Source organism: Mastigoproctus giganteus, chromosome 1 (assembly GCF_048544385.1).
Source record: "Mastigoproctus giganteus isolate SK-2022 chromosome 1, ASM4854438v1, whole genome shotgun sequence".
Taxonomy (NCBI): domain Eukaryota; kingdom Metazoa; phylum Arthropoda; class Arachnida; order Uropygi; family Thelyphonidae; genus Mastigoproctus; species Mastigoproctus giganteus.
Window position 1 is genome coordinate 15,031,453 of NC_143575.1, and position 26,216 is coordinate 15,057,668.

The window sequence follows — 26,216 nt, forward strand, 5'->3', positions numbered from 1 at the left end:
GAAAAATCTTTTTCATGTAAGAATTGAAAAATCTTTTTCGATTCTTACATGTAAAGCAAAGTCACAGAGTTTTGTTTTTACCACCATAATAGTTATACAGCTCCATATATATGAGCTATACATTAAAACAAGTATGGTATTTTTTATTAGGTATAATTGTGCACACCTTCTAAACAGAAGAAATTCATATTTTTGGATATCATATGCTTTTTAATACATGTAATCCATGCAAAAAAACGGTGACATTTCTCTCTTCCAGCACTGCTACATATTCAGTAAACTTCATAAAGTAGCACTAAACTGCTCTTGCTAATTATAGCTACATAAGCTGCTCATAGACTGCTTGCATGAACTGGGGACAAGTTGGATGTTACTTTAAAACAGCTGACAAAGAGTATTACCATTATCATTAGTAGAGACATATGATGCAAAAAGCAAGCTTATACAGCATCAGCAAAAAAAAAAAAAAAAAAAAAAACACGCTTCCCATTTCACCCATTGAGAAGGTTGGCAGGGTTGTCAAGGACACTACTGACACTATGCTGCTGCAACAGGATCTGGAAAGGTTGAGCAGATGGGCTGAGAGGTGGCAAATGAGGTTCAACATTGACAAATGTAAAGTACTACACATGGGAAACAGCAACCCCAGAGCAACGTATCAACTCTGTGGTACTACCCTGACAGTGGTAGAGAATGAAAGGGACTTGGGGGTGGTTGTGCAGGCAGATATGAAGTTCTCTGAGTAGTGCAGACGGGCTGCAAGAGTAGCTCATGGAGTATTGTCAATGATATACAGGAATTTTTCCAGCAGGGATAAGGAGGTGATTATTCCATTGTATAAGGCAATGGTCAGGCCACACCTAGAGTACTGTATACAGGTCTGGAGGCCTCATTTCAAGAAGGATGTAGAGCTGCTGGAACGAGTACAGAGAAGGGCAACAAGATTAGTGAATGGAACAAAGGGGTGCTCTTACGAAGAAAGGCTTAAGTTTTGCAAATTACAGTGTCTGGAGACTAGGCACCAGCGAGGTGATCTGATAGAGGTGTATAAAGCCTTGAATGGTTTAAGCATGCTCAATGCTGATGGGATTCTTCCTCTAGCTCAGAAAAATCACCTGAGAGGGCATAAATTCAAATTGAGGAAAGACAGATGTAGGATAGACGTGCGGAAATTTGCCTTTAGCCAGCGGGTGGTTGGTTGGTGGAACAGACTTCCATCCCTTGTGGTGGAGGTTGATAGCCTAAATAAGTTTAAGGCTCAGCTGGACAGGTATTTTGAACGAACAGAGGGGTGAAGTGGAAGTGGGTTTTTTTTTTTTTTTTTGGCTGATGCTGCATAAGCTTGCTTTCTTGCATCAAATGCCTCTACTAATGCTAACTCTGACATGTCTTGAACTTGCACAGATACTTTAAACCTATTTAAATTTAACTTCAAATTAACCAGGCTTTACTGTACCTAAAAATGTAAAAAAAAATGTAAAAAAAAAGAATTTCAACTAATTCACAATTAGCTGAAAGTGAAAGTTTTTATCATTCAGAATTACAAACAACCTCAAATAAAGGCACTACTTCTCTTTTTCCCTATTTGATCTTTCTATAGACTGTAATTAAGAAAATTTTTAGAATATGTGAAACAAAATAGCTACCTGTGGTTTCTTGTCTAACCAATAATCATGCTGATAAAGTGGAAAGCACAATCTCACTTTGTTTGCATATTCATCTTCTAGATGCTGAAGGACACATTTTGCAACCCCAGCAAAACCATCATAGCCATCAAACAGTACATGAAAACCCTAAAAAAAAATTAGACTTCATATGTTAAAAACAAAAGAAAATTCGCTACAACTTCATTTTGATAAAAACGAACCATCTTAACATTTAAATCTACCTGGGCTATCTAGGCTAACAGTACTTGCACACATACACTTCTGAAAAAAGGCAGTTATATACATTATATAACAGAAGAATAACCCCTGCAAGCAGTGAGGTCAGAGGACTCAGCATTGGCAGGAGTTAAGTATGTAGTTACTATCCACATGAATTTATGTAGCCTTTGTTTTCATGGTGTAGAGCTATGACTCAAAATGTGAAACAAATTAATACCAAACACTCTTGGAGTGGTGCAGCATCCACCATTTTTGTATTCTTAAACAGTGGAAAGAGGGTTTAATGGAGAATGCCCAGAAATTGTTGACTATTCTCCAATAATGAAGTCTGGAGGAAGACAAAATGTCATGGTGTAAGACTGTTTCTTATGGTTTGAACTAGGGCCTCCACATTGTCATGCCTAAAGCTCTTGCAAGTCATAAGCTACATAGACATTCTGGGCAATTTAATACTATCTACACATACCTATTTCTAAAGAAATGTACTGATATATGCGGGATGATGCTTACATCCACAAAATTAAGTTGTACGCACCTAATTTGAGGAGCAAAATAATAAAGATGTGGGATGGTGGCACAGAATCTTGACCGAGTCCTTGGCATGTTACTGAAATTATCTAATAAATCAGATCAGGACAGAACCAACACACTCCTCACTGACCAAGTAGTTGCAGTTGACAACTGCTCTGAAGAAAGAGTAGGAAAAAAAAAAAAAAAAAAAAAAATATATATATCAATTGAATGCTAGCATAAATAAATTGAAAGTATTCCACAGATGTCATAAATATACAATGTAAATTTGCATTATCAATTCCCTCAATGAATACTCATTTTCTTGAAAAGTACTAGAGTCTAAATGCTTCTGAGGGTATAGTGTAAAAGATTACTCTTTCATATGGAAAATGTTTTATTAAGAACATAAGACAATCAGTCAGAATAGGCCTAGAAAACTTTAAAATGTTGCTGATGAATTAATATTATACACTTTTCAAGAACACATTTCATTAGTAATTTCATTCTCATATTTTTCATGTCATTTTCAGTAAGAATATTCCTAAATGAAAGGAACACAGTTTTAAACAGTGAAATTGGAAAGAAAAAACTACTGGGCTAACAACCATTAGAAAGAAAAGCACTGCATAACGAAGGATATTATGATGTGCAGCTATTCAAGCCTAATTTGTCAACACAAAGTAGTAGCCAATACCTGTTAGCTGCTTAGAGTAGAAATCAATGAAATTTGCAAGAGTAATAGATGATACTGGGAAGTGACAAATAATATTACTATCTGGTGGCATAAGAATGCCCTAGGTCCATTTGGTCCACAAATTCTGATGATTATTGGGAATTACTGACAATTTCACATGATCGTGGGCAGTTTTTATCTAATGTGTGCTGAGGGAATTCTAGAAATAAGAACTCTACCTATCTCAGTATGAAAATTCCTTATATCACACAACCTTATTAATGCAAGAAATCAGAGATTGATACTATGAAAAACACAATTTGAGATCAGTCCAAAGCAATCTAGATTTGCAATCTTAAACCGACGAACTATCTCTGTGATATTCTGAAGGAACAACCAAAAGCTAGCACCCAGCTTCTGTTTGTTTGTTATTTGGTTTTTAGGAGCATCAGCAACTAAGGCCATATTGCTCCGGGGATATGGCGGTGGTCATTCCATGACCTTTCCGCATCCTCCGTATTTGGTGGTCATGGGCTCGAACCCGGTCTAATCAAGAAGCGTGTGCTAAGCACTGCTGCTCCTGCCCACCTGGCTATGGAGGCGCCCCAGCTTCTGTGAACATACTAATGTTTCAAGAGATGAGTGCCACAAAATTACAGCAGCTATATACAAAAATCTTTTACAGTCACACCATACATTGTTTGTTTCGCTCAAATCTATTCCTAAGAGGCGTGTGTGTGTGTGCATGCGCATGTGCATGATTGCATGCACATAAGCATACAGGGTGACTCAAAATTGTAGGTGAATATTTCACAAGGAAGTCTCACATAAAAATAAACAAGTTATATAATGTATACAGAATTAAATTTCAAGTGCATTCTATTTTCGCATTAATAATTAACTTTATTTATTTTTATGTATTATTAAATTAAAGTCTAAGAGGTTCTAGTTATCATGTGATCAATTACTAAATAAATAGCAAATTTTTTTACTTAGTAATTGAGAAGTGAGTTACTTTTATAGGAGCTTAGATGATTTATAGAGTTCCTTAATGAACCATTGTATAATCAACTTAATAATGTAAATAGCAATAAGAGCTTAACAGACGGTACTCACCTCAATTGATCTGCTTAGTTACATGGAGTTGAAGTGGAAATTAAGTTTAAAATAAGTTAAATTGAATAAATACAGAATTGTTAAAACCTGTAATTAAAATTTGCTCAAGGAAGTAGAAGTGCACTACCTCATCCCTGGTTCTCACTTGAAAAAATATTAATATGAAACAAGTGAAGCCAATAGTCACAACGAGCAACTTTCATGTTAAACGTCTTCGGTTGGCAATGATAGGAGAAAAAGAAATTGTGTATTTAAAGAATTCCTATGTTTCCATAATGCATTTCAATCTTATGGGAATCTTATGCTCGTAAGATTCCAGACCGGAGAAAGGTTGGTTGGCAGTTTCGTATTTAGAACGTTAAATTTAGTGTTATGGCGACACCATTCTATGACAAGTGCCTTATGTTGGAAGATTTTGTAACTAGATCCTAATTTAATAATTGCAATGGCTGAATTGACCAGGGGGTTGTAGTTGTGAAAATGTACATGGTTTGTAAGTTCGGTGCTGGTTTGATTCGTTCTGAAGCTATTATGATGGTAATAAGCACATATATTGGAAGTTTTTTCATATTAATATTTTTTCAAATGACAACCAGGGACGAGGTAGTGCACTTCTACTTCCTTGAGCAAATTTTAATTACAGGTTTTAACAATTCTGTATTTATTCAATTTAACTTATTTTAAACTTAATTTCCACTTCAACTCCATGTAACTAAGCAGATCAATTGAGGTGAGTACCATCTATTAAGCTCTTATTGCTATTTATATTATTAAGTTTTATAGGAGCTTTGTTATTTATTTAGTTATTTTTATGTAGCATTCTAAATAAATGCATTATGAAATTTAACAAAAGTCCACTGAATATAATTAACAGACACTAAAAGAAACATCCTCCAACGCACTGCAAAAACTCAAGATACTGTTTGATGTCACTTAATCTCCTAATCACTTAATCTTGACATATTAACACTGAATTGCACTTAAAACTGAGTTTGCATGATAATTTGTGGATTCTCATAATGAAAAATTGAAGATGATGCATGCTATGCATCCACTGGTAGCTACCATTATGTTGAATGGATGGATAACAAAATAGCAGAATACACAGGAAAAACTATAGTCAAGTCTGCCTACCTCAACAGTTCAAGTGCTTAATCCATTATAATCAGTTTTATAATTAGTAATTATAATTAGTAATCCCATTCCCTAAAGTTAAGTGAATTATGATAAATATACACTGAATAAGTTTTCAACAGCAATAATCAGCTACTGCAGTATAGCATTTCTTTAGAATATACATAAGAAATACACAGGGTGCATATCAGTGTACTAAGCTGATAAGCTCATTCTGTGCTATATCTTTTCTGAGATAGTTAGGTGTCTTAATACTGTAATGTGATTAAATATGGTAATGAGCATGCAAAGCATATTATATGTGTATTCTTGTTCAGTAATAGGTAAACATATTAATTCTTTTAGCTTGAAAGAAAATACAAAATATAACTCTTTCGTGAATGGGTTTTCCAAACGTGAGAGCCCCAAGTAGTGAATGTGATAGCAGTGGGCTTTGTGGAGAGAGTTATTTTTTTCATTAAATTTTGGAAAATTAAACTTTCTACAAAAATGACTTTAAATATTAACTTGTTCACATTTTGATTTTACTGCTGAACATGAGAATAAAATTACTGACAAAAACCATATCAAAAATTTTATTAAAGTAAAAAAAAAAAATGAAAGCTCATTACTTTTTTTTTTTTTTTTTTTTTTTTTTTTTTGGTAGTTGTTGGCGCATCGTCTTCTGTGGCCATAATGCACCTCCCAAGGTTTTTGCAGTACTCTGATCCAAGCCCGAGGCAGGAATCAAACCCGTGACCTTTGGGTTGCCAGGCAGGCACTTTACCCACCCGGCTAGCCCAGTCGGCACTTTTTTGCTGTTGAGCAATAATATCTTCTATGTCTAATTTAATTTTATTAACTTCTTGATCTGAATTCCAGAAGAATTTCTTCAATTTTAGCTTCTGTACGCCCAAATTGAACAACTGAGGTTAACAGATGAAATATCTTCCTCCTCCTCTGATTTTCAAAACTATATTCTTACTGCCATCTAGTATAAATTTTATCTACAGTTAGTTAGAAACACAGATAACAGCTGGCAGTACAAACTGGAAAAATGAAATAATTCACACATTGACTGCATTATTTTAAGGAAAGAGCACACATATGAAAAATGTAGATCAACATACACATTTCTGAAATGTGTTAAACAGAGTATTTTGCAAATTTAGCATATCTAACAAGGAACTCATCATATCTAACAAGTTTTCATTCTGTTAACTGATTTGACTGATAAGACTTGTGACAGAGAATAAATATGTGGGATGCATATAAATTATCGGGTGATACAGAAGGCTATGGTACATATAAACTGGTGACTCCGTAGCCAGGTGGGAAGGAGCAGTACATAGCACACGCTTCTTGATTAGACCGGGGTTCGAGCCTGTCACCACCAAATACAGAGGATGCGGAAAGGTCAGGGAATGACCACCGCATATCCCGGAGCAATATGGCCTTAGTTGCTAATGCTCCTAAAAACCAAATAACAAACAAACAAACATATAAACTAGTCTGTAATCAAGTGACAAAAGAGGTTAGGCAAACTAAGGCAGATTATAAGATGTCTCTGGCAAAGACTTCTTTACTTATATTAAATAGCAGAAAGAAGGGGGTTGAATCACATTAGTCCATTTAATGTTGAGCCGACCAGGCTAGCCGGGTGGGTAAAGTGCCTGCCTGGCAACCCAATGGTCGCGGGTTCGAATCCCGCCTCAGGCTTGGATCAAAGTACTGCAAAAACCTTGGGAGGTGCATTATGGCCACAGAAGACGATGCGCCAACAACTACCAAAAAAAAAAAAAAAATTTGATGTCGATGGTTTAATTGTTGCTGACAAACTGAATAGGTATTCTGCATTTACATTCACACATGAGAAATTCTTTAGGAAAGCGGATGCCAGAAATTTATCAAACTCAACAGGGAGCTTAATGATTTTGTGATAACTGAGAGGAAAGTGAAAGAAAAATTGTTGAAGCTAAACATTAAAAAGGCATCTACGGTTGATGTGATCTATCCAATTATATTAAGGAAAGCAACAAAACAGGTAAGCAAAGCCTTAGCCATAATTATGAGAGCATTTTTGGATTCACAGTGGATATAGTCATTGTCCCTATGGGCTTGAGAGGCAAAAATGTATCCCCAATTCACAAAAGGGAATCATTATTTTCAGGGAAAATAATGAAGTCACTGGTTAAAGAAGTAATGCAGGACCATCTAGACATTAATGCAGTTATACTGCAGTCACGGCATGGATTTCTTAAGGGAGTGACCTAGTCTGACCAATTTGATTGGATATTGCAACACATTAACACAGGAACTGGATGCATAAATTAATTGTCATCATATACTTAGATTTCAGAAAATATTTGATATCGCTGCACATTAACCCCTGGCTAAGTGCCGTGAAGGGTTTGTAAAGGCAGGGTACCTGCGTGTACCTAGGAACCTTACAATAAAGATCATATATATATGTAAGATTGCTATAAAAACTGGAGAAGAGTGGCATTAAGGGCAAGTTACTCCTATGGATAAAGGGATGGTTGAGTGGGAGAAGACAGAGAGTGATTATTAATGAATGCTGCTCTTTGTGGGGTAATGTTATTAGTGGAGTCTCCCAGGGTTAAGTGAGAGGCCCTTTTGGAACATGAAAAAGAACTGGGGATAATCTTAACAATGCAGACAGCCTGCCTGAACAGCTCATGGGATTTTGTCAATGTTATTCAAGAACTTTGGTGGCAGGGACACGGAGGCAATTACTGCATTGAATTTATGTCCCCTCACGTGTAGTCTGAACAAGAGGAAGAATGCCATCAGCATTGAGCTTGCTTAATCCATTCAAGGTCTCATTCCAATGCCTCAATCAGATCATTATGAGTGCTGTATAAAGGTCTGGACACCTCACTTTAGGAAGGATGTAGATCTGCTGGAATGGGTGTAGAGAAGGGCACTGATATTGGTGAAGGGAAACTAAAAGGGGGAAGCTTACCAAGAAAGATTTCAGTTCTGTCAATTGCAGTGCCTGGAGACTGGGCACCTGTGAGATGATCTGATTGAGGCATTGGAATGAGACCTCGAATGGATTAAACAAGCTCAGTGCTGATGGCATTCTTCCTCTTGCTCAGACTACACATTAGGGGATATAAATTCAAATTCAGGAAGGATTGTTGCTGAACAGATGTGCAGAAGTTTTGCCTTTGGCTAGCAGGTGGTGGTTGACTGCTGGAACAAAGTTCTTTTTTCTTTTTTTTTTTGCTGATGCTTTATAAGCTTGGTTTTTTGCATCAATTGTCATTATTAACACTAATACAAATGTAAATACAAACTACCATTTTCATCATTATTTTGAAAAGTTAGTGTGGTTTATGTAAATTATTTTTAAAAATGGAAATTACACCATTACAATATTTTATTGACTCTTGTTTTTGAGTCACTATGTTTAAATTAAAAAAAAAAAAAAAAATTCTGACCTGATGATAATCACATTCTTCTGCAAGCAATCTTATTCTATCTTCTATATTATCTCTTGTCAATTCATTGTGATAGCTATTATATCCACAGCCAAACAGGTCAAATGGTTCTTGTTCACTGAAAAAAAAAAAAGTAAATAAATAACATATTAAGCTCTAAATATGTAAAATCTTCCACCACTGAGAGAGAAAAAGAGAGAGAGAGGGGGTGGTATTACAGGCAACGTTGAAACATACAAACTATTCTATTAGTGTACAAGTATGCCATAGCTTCATTATGTACACAACACTGAGCAAAATAGGTTTGCTAGACATCAATCACATACTGTGATTGCTGTGGTATTTCACTACACTAAATAAAAAGCACTGTTCCAATGGAGAAGTGTACTACTTTTCATTTTAAGTGTATACCACTGCCCATATCATGGTTTCAACTCCTACTGGCATTTCACTGGTGGGTAGGTACTATTTTCTAGTATTTGAGTGTGGGTGGGTGGGTGTGTGTGTTAAGCAGCAAAGCAATTAAGGCTATAAGGCAACACATTTATCGTATGATCGATTTGTCTGTTTTCTTGATTAAAAAAAAAATTGTTTCCAGAAGAAAACCATGCAACCGTCACATCTAAGACCAATCAATTCTGCCATGTTGGCAAAAAAGCCCATAAAAACTTGCATCATTCACAGGATTCAAAACCAAACATTTTCCACCCAACGTGGGAAGAACAATGATATCCATTGTGATAACCATGAGGGCAGACAGGCAGGCACTGTGAAGATCTGAACAACTCAGTGACAAGATATATCCATAATATGCAAGATGGTGCACCAGGTAAAATAAACTCAAGTAAAGCTGGGCCAAAAGCCTCATCATGTATATAGCAATGAGCAAACTAGGTTTTCTAGTTCATGCATCAATCTCATATTGGGGAGGTACTTCACCACAAGATGCCTCAGTATTGCACTACTCTAAATAAAAAGCACTGCTCCAATGGAAAATTGTATGCCACTATCCATACTGTGGTTTTGACTCTTAGTGGAGTCTCACTGTCAGGTAGATAGCATCTCATATACTGTGGATATTTTGTCACTGGGTTGTTCAAGTCTTCAACAGTGCCTGGATGGATGTGTCTATCCAGGATAGACACATCCATCTACCAATGAGACTCCAATAAGAGTCAAAGCAGCACTATGGGTAGTAGCATACACTTTAAATAAAAAGAAATATACTTTTACACTGCAGCAGTGTTTTTATTTAGAGTAGCTCAATATCAAGGCAACTCATGACAAAATGCCTTTCCAATACGAACCAGTGCACTAAGTAACAACCTAATATTCTCATCGTTACATACATAACAAAACTATGCCCTACTTATACAATAACGTTTTATAACTCACATTGAGGAGAAAGATAACAGTCGCATATAAATCAGATTTCAATACATTCAAGGCCTCCTCTGCAGTGGCGGATTAAGGATAGTTGGGGCCCCTAGGCAAATTATATTTGGGGGCCCCCAAAAATAATAATAAAAAAAAAAGAATAAAAAATAAATAAAAGTTAGGTGGCAAATAAATGAAATTTTGTACTTTTGGATTTTTTGCTTAAATTAATCAAGATTTTTATGATGTTTACTGAAAACATTAATCTATTTTAGAACACTATAGGAAAATGTCTTGGCTTGGGGCCCCCCATTACTAGGGATTCTAGTAGTGGGATCGTATATGAGATCACATGCCCGGATTGTGGGGAATGTTACGTGGGGGAGACAGGACGGCATCTTAAGGCCCGTCTGGGGGAATATTCAAGAGCGATACGGACCGCAGAGCTCAATAAATCTGCCATTGCCGAGCGCTATTGGGAAAAACAACACCAGGTCTCTCCCGACAACGCTGTCATCCTTGACCGGGCACATAGATTCTGGGACCGCAAGTGGCTGGAAAGTCTGTGAATTGGATCCTCTGGCAACAATAGCATGAATAGAGATAGGGGAGTACGACTTCACCCCCTTTTTGAGGCGGTGGTTTTTGCCAGAGATAAACGTTTTAGTTTTCCACACCCCCAGGCCACTTCTGGTTCTGATACACGTGAAAGGAATACCGAGCATGCGCCTGGTCATCCACGTGTGCCGTGAACCTGGTATTTAAGGATGTGTCACTTAAGTTTCATTATTGCTGAGGAAGGGGGCAGCCACCTCCGAAAGCTTCAATAGTGTTTTTATCGCTTTTAAATTTATATTTAAGTATTTACTTATTTTATTTTATTTTTGTCTTAAACTAGTTTTTTTTTTTTTTTTCGTAAATAATCAAATTTTGTAAATATTATTTTACAGTCTTTTGTATCATTTTATTTTATTATTAAATCAGTTTTAAACGGTTGGCGTATCTGTTTAAATTTGTGGTATGTATGAATAACTTAGAGGCCTTATTGCAGATATAGGAACACCAAATACAGCATGAAACTAGTGCAGAAAACTAATGCTTTGTCTTTTTCTTATTTTTATGATTTGATTTTATTTCGATTATTGGGGTAATCACACCTTGCCAAATATAACCTAATTATAGCATTAATTTCCCACATTAGTTTCACGGTATATTTAGTGTTCCTTTTTCTAAAATAGCACTGGAATCATTATTCTGCCATAGAGAAATTTGGAGACATTTCAAAACAACAAGTGTGCATATGTGCAACTAACTAATAAAAACTAAAAAAAATTAATATGGTGGGATATACCTACTCACGGTGGCAGTAATCCTTAAGAAGATACATTGTTCGGGGATGAAAATGAATTCTTACAAAATCTGACCATACTTCCACACTGTTATCAAGATCATAAAACCTTTTCTCAAATAACCATTGTGATGATCCAGATCCCTCTGCAACACTGGAAGTTTCAGCTGAAAGAAAAATTCATTTTAACTGATAGCAGAGTTGCAATTAAAACATATTCTCTTCATACATACTAAATTAATTAATGTTCTCTAAATTTCCAAAATTTAAACCGTTACTTAAAAAACCTCACATTCCAATTGATTCCAACAAAATACCCAATATTTTAAATTTATTCATAGAACAAGTTTGAAATTTTTAAATATTTTGTATACTTTTGTATTTAAACCATTACTTGGCACTCTGGTGTATTCTGTACAAAAAATAAAAAAAGAAAACTTTAAATATCAGTTAGAATTATGTCAGTGTTAATTTCAGCATTCCTCCACTATGGTATTCACTTCCAATCTCCAGCATTAATTTTTTTTTATTTTGGAAAAGTATGTCATAAAATATCATTACTGCACCATGTTTCCATGTTAATTTCCCCTAAAAGTTTTGTTGCTTCAACTTTTCTGGCCACTTTGCTACTTGGAAACTTTGCAGTAAGAAAATTTTAAAGCTTTCTGTTTTAAATTATTCCCTGCCTTTTTCTACCAAAAAATAGTGTATAAAAAATGATCCACTGGTGATATTCTGGCTTATGTTACCCATTTATGGACTAATTCAATGGAAAGGTTCGGTGAAACACAAGTAGTTGCTCTTGACATCTCAAAGGCTTTCAATCGTGTTTGCCATAAAGGTCTTCTAAACAAGCTTCCATCTTATGGTTTGCCAACTGTTTTTAGTAATTGGTTATCCTGTTTTCTCTCTGATCGCTCACTGAGAGTGATGGTAGATGGCTCTCTGTCTTCTAACTTTTCCACTAATGTCGGTGTCCCTCAAGGTTCAGTTCTTTCCCCACTCTTTTCCTCTTGTATATTAATGACCTTCTTCCATTGACTGGAAATCCTATCCATAGTTTTGCCGACGATAGCACATTGCATTCCACTTCCCCTTTTGAGAAACCTTGTCCTGCTCAATCAGCTTCAAAAACTTCTCGAAAATCTACTACCAATTCCTTGAATGCCAATCTTCAGGTAATTCTCCAGTGGGGAAAAGACAACTTAGTTGATTTCAATCCTTCTAAAACTCAGTCTTTTCTTATATCTCGCAAAAGGATTCTTCTGCTCCTATGCTTATCTATGGTGACACTCCAATTTCTAGGCAAAATGATATATCTCTTTTGGGGATTACTCTGACTTCTAATCTCTCTCTCTTGGCATCTTGGCACAAGCACATTACAAATATTGCTTCCTCTGCATCTAAAAAACTTGGTTTTCTCTTTTGCTCTCGGCATTACTTTTCTTCCAAGCAGCTGCTCACTCTGTATAAATCACAAATCCGCCTTACCATGGAATATTGTTCCCACATCTGGAGTGGTGCCCCCAAAACCTCTCTCAGGCTTCTTGATTCCATTCAGAAGAGGGCAGTTAGGTTAATTAATGATTCATCTCTAACAGGGTCTCTCCACTCGCTGTCTCATAGACGTACTGTTTCTGCTGCATGCCTCTTCTACAGATACTTCCATGGGCACTGTTCTTCTGAATTGGCTTCTATAATTCCTGCTCTCTCTCTCTTTCAAAACAGTCCAAACACGTGCAGCCACCAGCCAACATCAATATACTGTCCAACTTCAAACTCACAGAATCAACTTTTCATCTTCCTCGTTTATTCATTCAACTGCCGTTTTCTGGAACAAGCTTCCTTCATACGTATTTCCTGAAAATTACAGTCTACAGAAGTTCAAGTCCAATGTCAACAAATATCTTCTTTCATCTTCTCAACCTCCAACCCAATCAAGGTACTAAGTACTATAGGTTCTAATACCTCTCATGTTTGGGAGGTATTAGGCTCTGAATTTTTCTTTTGTTCAGTGAGGAAGTTTTTTTTTTTTTTTTTTTTTTTTTTTTTATCTAAACCTTCTGATTTAGTCTGCTTTGGCAATCAACTTCTAAAATGGAAGGGGACAATTTCATAACTGCTTGCCTAACAAATATAGACATCGCATTCTTTAACACATAAGGGAGTAATGACTTCAGTAAATGGATGTGAGGCATTTGATAGAAGTGCTATATTCATATTTTCAAACAATGACAAATTTTAAAAGGAACAAGCAAAATGCATTATTCACACCAGAAGAGAGGAACTAGCTGCCTTTCTACACATGTCAGGTTAACCTCCTACAGTTAGTATTAGCCATATAGCACAAGGAAACCACAGGCTTTTGCTGCACCAGCCAAAAAAAAAAAAAAAGAAGAAAATACAAATTATGAACTACCCACTGTACATAGGTAACTATCAAGTTAAAGTTGACCTTTGAATTTCTTCAAATTTTCAGCCACAACTCCCTGTGAAGGCAACTTGTTCCAGTAATCAGCAACTCACTGGCTCAAAGAAAACTTCCTACAATCTAGTCTAAACCTCATCCCCTATAATTTGAATTTATGACCCCTAGTTCTGGAATTCTTTATAACAGTGAAAATTCTGCCATCACTCATATTACTAACCCCTCTCAGAGTCTTATAAACCTTAAACCAGGTCCTCTCTTAGGTGCCTCGTTACCAAGCTACATAGCACACATAATCAAAGTCTTTCCGCATACAGTCATCCCTTTGCCAATCTCACCATGCAAGTTGCCCATTGTTGTTAGTTATTTGGTTTTTAGGAGCATTAGCAACTAAGGCGATATTGCTCCAGGAATATGCGGTGGTCATTCCCTGACCTTTCCGCATCTCCCATATTTGGTGGTGACAGGCTTGAACCCTGGTCTAATCAAGAAGCGTATGCTACACACTGCTGCTCCTTCCCACCTGGCTATGGAGGTGCCTGCAAGTTGCCCATCTTTGGATCCTTTCAAGAAGCTGAATGTCTTTTTTTTCAAATGAGGTCTCTATACTTGAACCCAGTATTCCAAATGAACTCTTACACAATTGCCTTATACAGTGGGATTATGCCTTCCCTATCTCTACAGGATATTATTTGATAAATCAATAGGACGCAACAAGCTTTCCTAGCAACCTGTTTACACTGCTTTGGGGTTGCTATTTGGGGTTGCAAGGTGTAAGACCTTGCATTTTGCTGCATTTAAACCCAGCTGCCACTTTTCTGACCATTCTTGAAGCCTACTCAATTCATCCTGAATGGGCACTGCTTGACACTGATCATTAGCAACTCATTTTTGCACCATCAGCAAATTTTGACATCACACCCTTTATCCCTTCGTCAATGTCATTTATGAAAATCAGAAACAACAGTGTCCCAAGAACGGATCCTTGGGGGATCCCACTTATAACATTGACAATCTCTAAAATATCCATTAATCACAACCCTCTGCCTTTTGCCCTACAGCAACCCTGCAATCCATCTCAGAATATTCCTAGTAATGCCAACGGTTTCAAGCTTTACTGTAAGCTCTAATGAGAGAATGTCAAATGCATTGCTAAAATCCAAATAAATTATGTCAAAATAGCTAACCAAGTTAGTTAAAAATTATTTTCTCTTAACAAAATATGTTGTGTGTCCTTTAGAATGCCATTTCTATCTAAATGTCCCTGGACTGAATTTCTGACTGAACTCTTAATCACTGCCTCTAAGATTTTCCCTACACTGAAGTCAGACTAACCAATCTGTAGTTATCGACTTCAGTTATCAGCTTGCTTGGACTTGTTAAGATTGACTGCACCTGATGTTTGCAAGAAGTTTTTTCCTTGAGGAGTCTTTTTTCAAAACTTGTTTTGAATTGTGAACCAGATTTGGACATGAGTCAGTAAATACCACTCACTAGTGATCGCTTATTGTGCATTTCAATTTGGTAACTTTGAAAAATACTTATGCGGTTTCCCCACCTCTTCTCTTTTTTAAACAAAGATGTCAGAGGTTTCCAGTTTTCTACCAGTCTACTGAACTCTTAATCACTGCCTCTAAGATTTTCCCTACACTGAAGTCAGACTAACCAATCTGTAGTTATCGACTTCAGTTATCAGCTTGCTTGGACTTGTTAAGATTGACTGCACCTGATGTTTGCAAGAAGTTTTTTCCTTGAGGAGTCTTTTTTCAAAACTTGTTTTGAATTGTGAACCAGATTTGGACATGAGTCAGTAAATACCACTCACTAGTGATCGCTTATTGTGCATTTCAATTTGGTAACTTTGAAAAATACTTATGTGGTTTCCCCACCTCTTCTCTTTTTTAAACAAAGATGTCAGAGGTTTCCAGTTTTCTACCAGTCTACTTAAACATATATCTGCAGACATCCAAAACATACAAACATATTTCAAAATCTTTTTTCCCTTCAGTGGCATGCAACAGTTGAAATTGTTTCAATCTGTCTTTCCATTTAGAACTTCTTTTTAGATAGTTATATCCACAAAATATTCATTCACCTTCAGAGGAAGATTCAGAAGCAAGCCTTCCTCTAAAAGTGTTGAAGTAGTAGTAGTGGCATGTGATGCAAGAAAGCAAGTGTATGAGCTTATGCAGCATCAGCCAAAAAAAAAATCACACCATTCCCTCCAAATGTCTGTCCAGTTCCTCCTTAAATTTATTCAACCTATCAACTTCCACAACGACAGATGGAAGTTTGTTCCAGCAATTAACCACCTGCTGGCTAAAGGCAAATTTCCACACATCTATTCTACATCTGTCTTTTCTTAATTTGAATTTATGCCCCCTTAGGTTCGTAATCTGAACAAGTGAAAGGATCCTATCAGAATTCAGCATGCTCAACCCATTCAAGGCCTTATACACCTCAATCAGATCACCGCGCAGGTGCCTAGTCTCCAGCCACTGCAATTTGCAGAACTTAAGCCTCTCTTGGTAAGAGGATCCCTTCATTCCCCTCACCAATCTTGTTGCCCTTCTCTGTATACGCTCAAGCAAATTGACATCCTTCCTAAAATGAGGCCTCCAGACTTGTACTCAAGGCGTGGCCTGACCATTGCCTTATACAGAGGGACAATCACCTCCTTTTCCCTGCTATATAAGTCTTCCCCCCCCCCATTTCCAGCACACAAATTAATCAGACTGCATGACAGCCTGTTACCACCAAGTGCTCAATCTCCTCTTTTAATACTATTGCTATTCCAGTTATTGTCTACCATAACAGGAGCATTATCAACACTAAGTGCCAGACAGTCTTCTAAGTGGATCTCGAAATGCTTTCAGGTTGATCAGAAGATGACATCCAATACAGTACTCTGTGAGTCACGATCAAATGCCAGAAATGAGTCACAGTATGATATAGTTTGGGATTACTTTGATCTATCTTTAGCAGTCAAAAATGGCATATTTTTCAAAGCTATCATTATCTCTTCGTCACCTCCATCGAATTCTGCTAACAATGCCTGCTGTTTTTGTATTTCCACATGCATATTTTTTTATTTCACAACTGGGAAACATATTTCCAAACAACATGCCTATATGATTAGCATGGCTCAGAGGAAGATTAGGTTGAATGATAGATGATGTAATAAGCATTCAGTAATTATAATAATATTTTTGTGGGGAAGGGACCTTGGGAGATGAAGCTCCAGAATGGCATTCTAGAGCCTCATTTAAACAGACAGATGTCAGGTGCCAGAATAACAATATACTTACTATATACCAATGAGAGTTAATGTTGAAATAATAAATTATTGTTATTTAGATATGTTATTATATAATTTATAAATAAGCAAATTATTACAATGAGATAATGGTTTAATTATTATCATTTAATAGCACCTATGCCACTGAAAAAATGATTTCGAATTTTGGTAAAGCTACACTCAGACTAGCTCTGTATTTGGTTAAATTACTATTCTGAAGTAAATGGTTGTTGTTGTTGTTGTTGTTATTTTTGGCGCAAGGGCTGCTCAGGCAATATTGCGCCGATCAGCGATGTGGACGATACTCATGATGACTGTTTTGCAAACAGTCAGAACTGATCATATAAGTTTATCCGTTTGATAAATGAGAAAAATTCTGTGAGGTTGGCATCGTTACCTATGATATGACAGAAGTTCAAAGATTCTTTAAGATTAGGAAGAAAACTGAATGAGAGTTGCCGGACATGCGAGTATAAGGTGCATTCAATAAGAATGTGCTTCATTGTGAGTTGAGAATTGCAGTGTGTACACTGAGGAGGATCATTGCCTGTGAGGAGAAATAGGTGGGTAATGTGACTGTGACCAATTCTTGCTCTGGCTAGGATTACTTCTTCCTTTCTGTTTTCCCGGAAGCTAGAGGCCCATAATTGTGGATCTGGTTTTATTTGAAAGAGCTTATTATCTGGTTTATTTTGCCATATAAGTGTCCATTGTTCCTTACATATTCTTTGTATATTAGATTTGTAGTCAGCATATGGAACGAGAGCACCTGATGAATCTGAATTAGAAGGATGTTTGGTGGCATAATCTGCACATTCATTTCCAGATATCCCAGTGTGGCCTGGGATCCAGCAAAAGATAACTACAAGCTGGCGTTCCTGAGTATGTATCAACATATCTCTTATAGTTTTTATTAAAGGATTCTTTGGTGAGGAGGTGTTTTGTAGGGTTATAAGTGCACTCTGCGAGTCCGTATATATTATACTCTTTTTGATGGATAGATGGAGAATATTTTGTAGGGCAAGCTTGATGGCGAATAACTCAGCTGTATAACTGCTGCATTCGGTGGGAAGTGATAGAGAGATGGTGTTAAAAGGGAAAACTGCTGCAGCACCTACTGCACTATCAGACTTTGATCCATCGGTATATATTTTTGTAAAAAGAGGATAATTCTCTGTGTGAGCAGTATGGAGTTGTTGTATATTGTTATTTGCCAGGGAATGCTTCCCCCAGTTTAGGAAGTAATTGTCGCAGGATGGTATAGTATAGGCCCATGGGGCGACTGAACAGGTTGGATCTTGGAGGACTTTTTCGAGATGGACATTCCAAGTTTCTGATAGTGCTTGTAATCTGATACCAGTAGGCTGAACTGCACTGGGTTTATTTCTATAAAAAATTTTAAACTGTGGGTCACTAAGTATAGGCCAAATTGGATGGGTAGTCATGCTTCGAATTTTAGCTGCATAATTCAGAAGTAACACCTTTCTTCTGAGACAGAGTGGAACTTCATGGGCTTCAATATAAAGGCTTTGTACTGGCGATGTCCTAAAAGCTCCTGTGGCAATCCTGAGGGCAGAATGTTGAATAGGTGCAAGGCGTGTAAGTACGCTTTCCCTGGCAGAGTCATAAACTGGGGCACCATAATCAAGACGAGACCTAATTAGAGTTCTATACAATTGAAGCAGGGTATAGCGATCTGCACCCCATGTTGTCGAAGAAAGAACTCTGAGTATATTCATTTTTTTCTGGCAAGTAGTCCACAGATATTTGATATGTTCTAAGAAATTAAGCTTACTATCAAAAATGAGGCCCAGGAGACAAATACTTTTCATGACTAATATAGGATGATTCGTTAAGTGAAGCTCTGGTTCAGGATGCATCTTTCGTTTGTTACAAAAATGAATGACACTGGATTTCTGATGTGATAGTCGGTATCCATTCTGTGTCATCCATAATTCAATATTGTTAAGAGATTTGTAGTTGCCTTTCGATGAAGTTCATATTCTGTGAACTGCAGGAAACAGTCAGGTCATCGGCATAGAGATATGTGTTTACAGGGGCGGGTATGCATTTGGTTATATTATTTATTCTTATTGCAAATAAGGTAGAACTCAGAACTGAGCCTTGTGGGACTCCTTCCTCTTGTATATAGATTTGTGACAGGACTTGCCGATAGCGGACTTGAAAAGTTCTATGCTGAAGGAAGTTTTGTATGAAATATGGTAAGTGGCCTCTGAGGTCAAGGGAATGTAGATCTTTCAAGATGCCAAAACGCCAAGTGGTGTCAAAGGCCTCTATGTCAAGGCATACCATAACGAGATGCTCGTTTCGGATAAACGCATTCCTGATGTTTGTTTCAGCTTTGACCATGAGATCCAGGGATGATCGATTTTTCCTGAAGCCAAATTGGCTATCAGATATTAAATGTTTGGAGTCAAGATACCAGGTCAGTCGGCGGTGTATCATTTTTTCCAGGGTTTTACCCAAGCAGCTGGTAAGAGAAATAGGTCTATAGTGGTGAGGGACAGAGTGATCTTTCCATGGTTTGGGAATTGCCAGTACATAGGAGTGATGCCAGCATGTGGGGAATGAATGTTCAGTGAAAATACGATTGTAGAAAGTTAACAGCAAGGATAATGCTTTGTTATCTAAGTGTTTAAGCATTGTATAATACACTCCGTCTGGACCAGCAGCACTGTTTTTTGAGGTATATATAGCTTCTTGAAGTTCGATCATAGTAAGGAGCCGATTATATGATAGACACGATTTGGTTTTGAAGTTCAACCGAGATTTTTCAGCTGAAGCTTTAATCTTCTGAAATGACTGGTCATATGCGGTCGATGCAGACAGCTGTGAGAATACAGAGCCTAAAGCATTTGCAATTTCTGCAGGAGTACACAGCTCCTGTCCATTCCAGTTGAGAATTGGTGAGGATGGAGGAGGAAATTTGCCATTTAATTGTTTTATTTTTCTCCATATTATTCTAGAATCTGTATTTTTATTAACTGAATTGGCAAATTGGATCCAGGAGTCTCTTTTTGCTTTCTTCCTGATATGGCGAGCCTTGGCTCTGAGTTTTTTATAATTTATAAGATTATTGGTAGTATGATGTTTGCGGAATATATTCCAGGCTCGGTTTTTTTCTTTTTTGGCACTCCTACAGTCCTCATTCCACCAATAATTTATGGATCTACGGGAGCTTGACTGTGACTGTGGAATGGCAATAGATGCAGCTGCAAGGATTTGTTTAGTGATATGGCTGGTGACTATGTCAATTGGACAAGATTCAATGATCTGATTATCAAAGGATACATGATAAGAATATTTTGCCCAATCAGCCTTGGAAAATTTCCATTTCATGCAGTTTTCTGAAGTCACAGAGTGTGAAGTTTGAATTTTACAGATTAGTGGATAGTGGTCACTGTTCAGTGGATCATCCAGAGCTGTCCACTCAATACAAGGAAAAAGGATTGGAGAGCATATAGATAGATCTATTGAGGACACAGTTCCTGTTTGGAGATGGATGTAAGTTGGTGAACCAGTATTCAGGATGGATAAATTCTGCCTGTCAATGAGCATTTCAATAAGTTGTCCCCATCCATCTGCATTGGGAGGGCCCCACAATGGATGGTGTCCGTTGAAGTCGCCCAATAAACAGAAAGGGGTTGGCAACTGCAGTATTAGATCTTCAAGTTCATGAATAGTGCAAGGCTGAGTGGGCGGTAGATAGAAAGAAACAAGTGTTAGAGCGACTCCAATTGCCATTCGCGCAGCAACCGCTTCAATAGTGGTTTGCAAAGGAATACGTCTGAAAGGGACACGTGAATCTATGAGAATAGCAACCCCACCGTGAGCTTTATTTGTAACTGGTCTATCTTCTCTGAAAAGAGAATAATTTTTGATCGAGAGAGATACCTTAGGAGTTAAATATGTCTCCTGTAAACAGATGCCAACTGGATTATGACGTTTAATTATTTCCTGGATGTCATCAATATTGCTACGCAAGCCTCTGCAATTCCACTGGACTACGTTATTCATTGTTTAGATTTAGAAGAAGGAGCTGAGTCTGTCTGTTTTTTAAAAGTCTGTTTGCCGCGATCAATTTTAATTTTCTCTCTTTTTGAGAAAACTGGTCTCTTGTCTATTTCATCTTCCGGATGGATCTCCAGAATGGTTTCTGTTTCTTCCTGACTGGGGATTTCATTGGTATCCATAAGGACGGAGTCAACTGGCTGTTTGCTAATGGGATCTGGTTTCTCTGTTTGAACGGATATTACAGGGGCTGCACGGACAGCAGGTGGTATGGTGATTGGCATATTGTTAGCCCTGCTTGATATATGTTGCTTTGATGATTGTGGTGCAGAAGAGAGCAAGGATCGAGCCCATTCAGCAATAGAGATGTTTGGTGGAATTGATGTGTCAGTTTGGATGGATACTGAATGAAATTTTTTAGAGGCTTCGGCATATGTACGTCTAGGCATCTGTATTTGCAGTTGCTTTCGTGCTTCTGGGAAGGAGACTTTGTTTTCTATTTTATATTTCTGGATTTTTTTCTCGTATTTCCACTGTTCACAATTTTTGGAGAAGGCTGGATGGTTGCCTTTACAGTTGGGACAAAGAGAAGACTGGGCATTACAATCAGTTTGGGTATGCTCTTTCGATCAACAGTTTGGGCATACTGGGTCACCTCGACAGACTGTTTGTGAGTGTCCAAATTTCTGACACTTATAACATCTTATTGGGTTTGGAATATATGGCCGTATGCGACAATGCAAATACCCTGCTTTCACTGACGAAGGTAGGTTTGGTGAGCTGAATGTTAGTATGATGCTCCGAGTTGGAGTTAGCTCGCCATCTTTTTTCATCATGATTCTTTTGGCCTGTGTGACTTTCTGTTCCTGCAATTCCTGGACAATTTCCTCCTCTGAAACATTCATTAGGTCCCATTCTGAAATTACGCCTTTCGATGTGTTTAGTGTGGCATGTGGGGACACCTTGACTTGATTTCCACCAAATGAGTTGAGTCTAAGTAGAGACTCAGAGTGTTTAGAGCTTGTGGTCTCTACAAGCAGGTCGCCAGATTTTAGTCGCCTCACCATTTTCGGGGAACCAGCTACGTTCTCAAGACATTTTTGAATGAGAAATGGCGATAGATTGCCTAAGGGCTGGTTTGTCAGTGAATGGAGAATCAGAAAACTCGGATGTTCAATTCGAGGAGTATCCGTTTTCAGTCTCTTTGGATTGGTAGAGTCGATATCAAGTTGATGCAAATCCGTATTATTCAGATTTGCAGTCTTAATCGGGGGGAAGTTGTCATATTCCATGTTTTGCTCCTTTTGGCCCTGGGGGTTTGCTTTACCTCCCAGGTTTCCGGCCCCGCCACGGGGCGGCAGGAGCAGTGCCACTAGGTGACCAAGCGGCTGAGTTAATTGGTTAGTACTGTTAGAAATAGAAACAGAAAGGTGGCTTCCCTTTCTGGGCCTTTGCCTACTTCTTGTAGTGCGAAAGTGCTGCAGTAATTTATAAATAAAGAAAACGGTAGTTGGAACGAAATATAATTTGTTCAAAGGCTCTTTTGATATAACGCTTTTTGGAACGCACAAAAATCACTTGGTCACGGAACGCTTGGCACCCGGGGCCAAGTAAATGGTTGATAACAGCCCAATCTGCATATTGGGAGTATAATGGGTACTGTTTCAAATTAAAAGATACCAGGAGATAAAAAAAAGATAAACAGATTGTTTTGTAGGTGCTACACATTAAGATTTTTTTTTTTTTTTGGATGCTACCAGTTTCACTTTGAAATGCTATATCTATTTTCATATTTCTTTCCATACATTGCATATTGTTCTTAAGCTTGTTTTCTTGGATATTTGCCATATGGCAAGGAAACCATAGGCGTATGCTGCACCAGCCAAAAAAAAAATAAAATAAAATAAAAAAAATAAGCAATGAAAAAAAAAAAAAAAAAATACAGTCAGTCCTCGTATGACACGTGTTTACACTACACGAATTCCATCATACATGATTTATAAATAGGGGAACGATATCTTATATAACGCGAACCGAATTCGCTTATGCACGATTCACCTTTGTGGTTATAAGAAATGGCAGTCGAACGCAGAATCACCCCAACTGAACGCAACACGATAGGAATGAAGAGAAGATTCTGAAAGGAAAAACATTTCAGCATAATAACGTAAAAACCCACATAATTTCAGCTATCGGTATTATCGCAAATGCAACTAGATAGAGTTTATAACAGATTCCACTAGCAGAAATGCAACTGGAAATTGTTTTTATTGTTTTATGGTAGTAACCCCTAGAAATGTGCTTTAGTAAAATGTGAGGTGTTAATAGTGTATCTCTGCCTTTACAGTGTTGTTTATTCAGTTGCTACACGCGCGCAGCTTTGTTTATGTATATCAAGCGTGCCTCCTCGTTTTGTTATTGTGCTTTATTCCTTAAAAATGAGTAAAATACTTAAAAGGTGTGAAAAGGAAGCGTCCTGGTGAAGACACTGCAGATTCAGAGAGAAAAAGAAAAGCAATATTGATAAACAGAGGCAGACTGGATCAAATATTCTTACCCGGGAAAATTTGTAGTGGCCTCATACTATGGTTTATGGCCGAAATCACACCAGCCTCCGGCCCACCGGGGTTTCCCCCGCTAAAGCTTATGACCAGTCTGCCTCTGTCGATAGAGAAAAAATATGAAATTGTGAAACGCTTTGAGTGAAATGAAAGACCATGTGATATTGCACGTGCTACAGACCTAAATGAGGCAATGCTGAGAATTACAAAGAATGCAGAGAAAATAAAAAGAACTTTCATAGCAGGAACAACTCAAAGTGTAATTAAAATCCATTAGATTAAGACACAAAGAATTGTAAGAGATGGAACGGCTGTCATCTGTTTGGATAGAAAATCAAACAAAAAACAAGTTTGCTTATGATAGAAGCAAAAGCATTAGCAATATTTTATTACATAATAGTCGTAATAAAATACAAAAGTATTTTATTACAATTATTTATTGTGTTTGGTAATACTGTGCACACCAAAGAAAGTGTGTGTTACATTTTGATTTAAAATCAGAAAAACCAAATGTGATATATGTAATCTTCTTAAAAGAGTATATGGAGACCTGCAATGGGCCATGCACAAGTTTTAAAATGGTAGCATCATTTCAAAAGAATGTAAAGCATCTATTAAAACTGATCCGAGATCACTTTCGACATACTTCCTCCCCTCTTTGAAACAATGATGGCCCTCAACTTCAAATGAATAATGATATCACATCTCAAGCATAAACGTTTGTACAAAATGGCCAGAGATTAATTGTTTGCAAAATCACTAAAGAAACTTATCCTCATTGGATCTGATATTCTGTTTTAATGAAAATTTTGAACACAAACCACATTTCTACAAAGTGTGTGAACTCTGACTGTTAAGAGAGCCAACACGTCACATCTGATTTAGCATTAGTTCAGGCATATGATGCAAGAAAGCAAGCTTATACAGCATCATCCAAAAAAAAAAAAAAAAAAAAAAACCTTCCCATTTCACCCATCCGGTCACTACAAATGTTTGTCTAGTTCAACCTTAAATTTATTTAAGCTATTAACTTCCACAACAACAAATGGAAGTCTGTTGCAGCAATCAACTACCCGCTGGCTAAAGGCAAACTTCCACACATTTATTCTACAACTGTCTTTCCTCAATTTGAATCCATTCTTCCTCAGGTTCTTAATCGGAGCAAGAGGAAGTATCTAGTCAGCATTGAGCCTGCTCAAACCATTCAAGGCCTTATACACCTCAATCAGATCACCTTGCAGGTGCCTAGTCTCCAGATGCTGCAACTTGCAGAACTTAAGCCTTTCTTCGTAAGCGAAACCCTTTGTTTCTCTCACCAATCTTGTTGCCCTTCTCTGTACTCATTCTAACAACTCTACATCCTTCTTAAAATGAGGTTTCCACAGCTGTATGCAATACTCAAGGTGTGGCCTGACCATGGCCTTATACAAAGGGATAATCACCTCCTTGTCTCTGCTAGCAAAATTCCTATATATCAATGACAAAACTCCATGACGTGCTCTGGCAGCCCATCTGCACTGCTAAGAGAACTTCATATCTGACTGCACGATTACCCCCAGGTCTTTTTCATTCTCCACCTCGCTAAGTGTAGTACCACACAGTTGGTATGTTTCTCTTGGGTTACTGCTACCCATATGCAGCACTTTGCATTTGTCAATGTTAAACTTCCGTTGCCACTTCTCAGCCCACCTGTCTAACTTTTCTAGATCCTGTTGCAGTAGCATACTGTCTTTACTGTCATTAACAACTCCGACAACCTTTTTATCATCTGAAAACTGACATTAAGCCTGATATACCTTCATTGATATCATTGATAAATACACAAAACAACAATGAACCCTGCAGGACTCCACTGGTAACATTAGTCCACATAGAGCAGTGTCCATTTATTACCACTCTCTGCCGTCTCCCACTCAACCATCCCTTTATCCATTGGGATGATTTATTTTAGGATGTGAGTAATGATGAGACATTTTTGAAACATATCACAACTGTAGATGAAAATTTGTTTTACAGGTATGGTCCCAAAACAAAACAGAAACTGGGATGACCCCAGGGATGACGCCAAACCCAAAAAAAAAAAAGGATGGCAAGTGTAGAGCAAAATGAAGGCCAGCATTTTCTGTTAGAATGTTGCCAGCATATATTCTTCTCTTTTTTGGTGATTCCTTTCTCTCTCTCTCTCTCTCTCAGGGTAACTTGGAAATTTTTTTTTTTTGGCTAGTGCAGTATAAGCCTCAGGCTTCCTTGCACTATATGGCTAATAATAATAATAATAATGTTTCAGAGGGATAAACAATATTAGATAGTTCTACACTGAAGTTCTGAGATGCCTTCATGTTGCAATACAAAAAAAAAAAAAAAAAAATTAACGTTGGCTCCATGGAGCCGAAGATGGATCCGT

General features: G+C 37.4%; 1 protein-coding gene across 1 annotated transcript in view; it reads right to left on the reverse strand.

Moving 5' to 3' along the window:
* mst (misato mitochondrial distribution and morphology regulator) overlaps nt 1–26,216 on the reverse strand; it is a 102,513-nt gene that overhangs the window by 38,528 nt on the left and 37,769 nt on the right. Inside the window, exons 6-8 of the mRNA XM_090382792.1 lie at nt 11,501–11,660; nt 8,769–8,886; nt 1,647–1,793 (exon numbers count right to left, since the gene is read on the reverse strand). Coding sequence (XP_090238918.1) covers nt 1,647–1,793; nt 8,769–8,886; nt 11,501–11,660 — 425 coding nt within the window. The remainder of the gene's footprint in view (nt 1–1,646; nt 1,794–8,768; nt 8,887–11,500; nt 11,661–26,216) is intronic.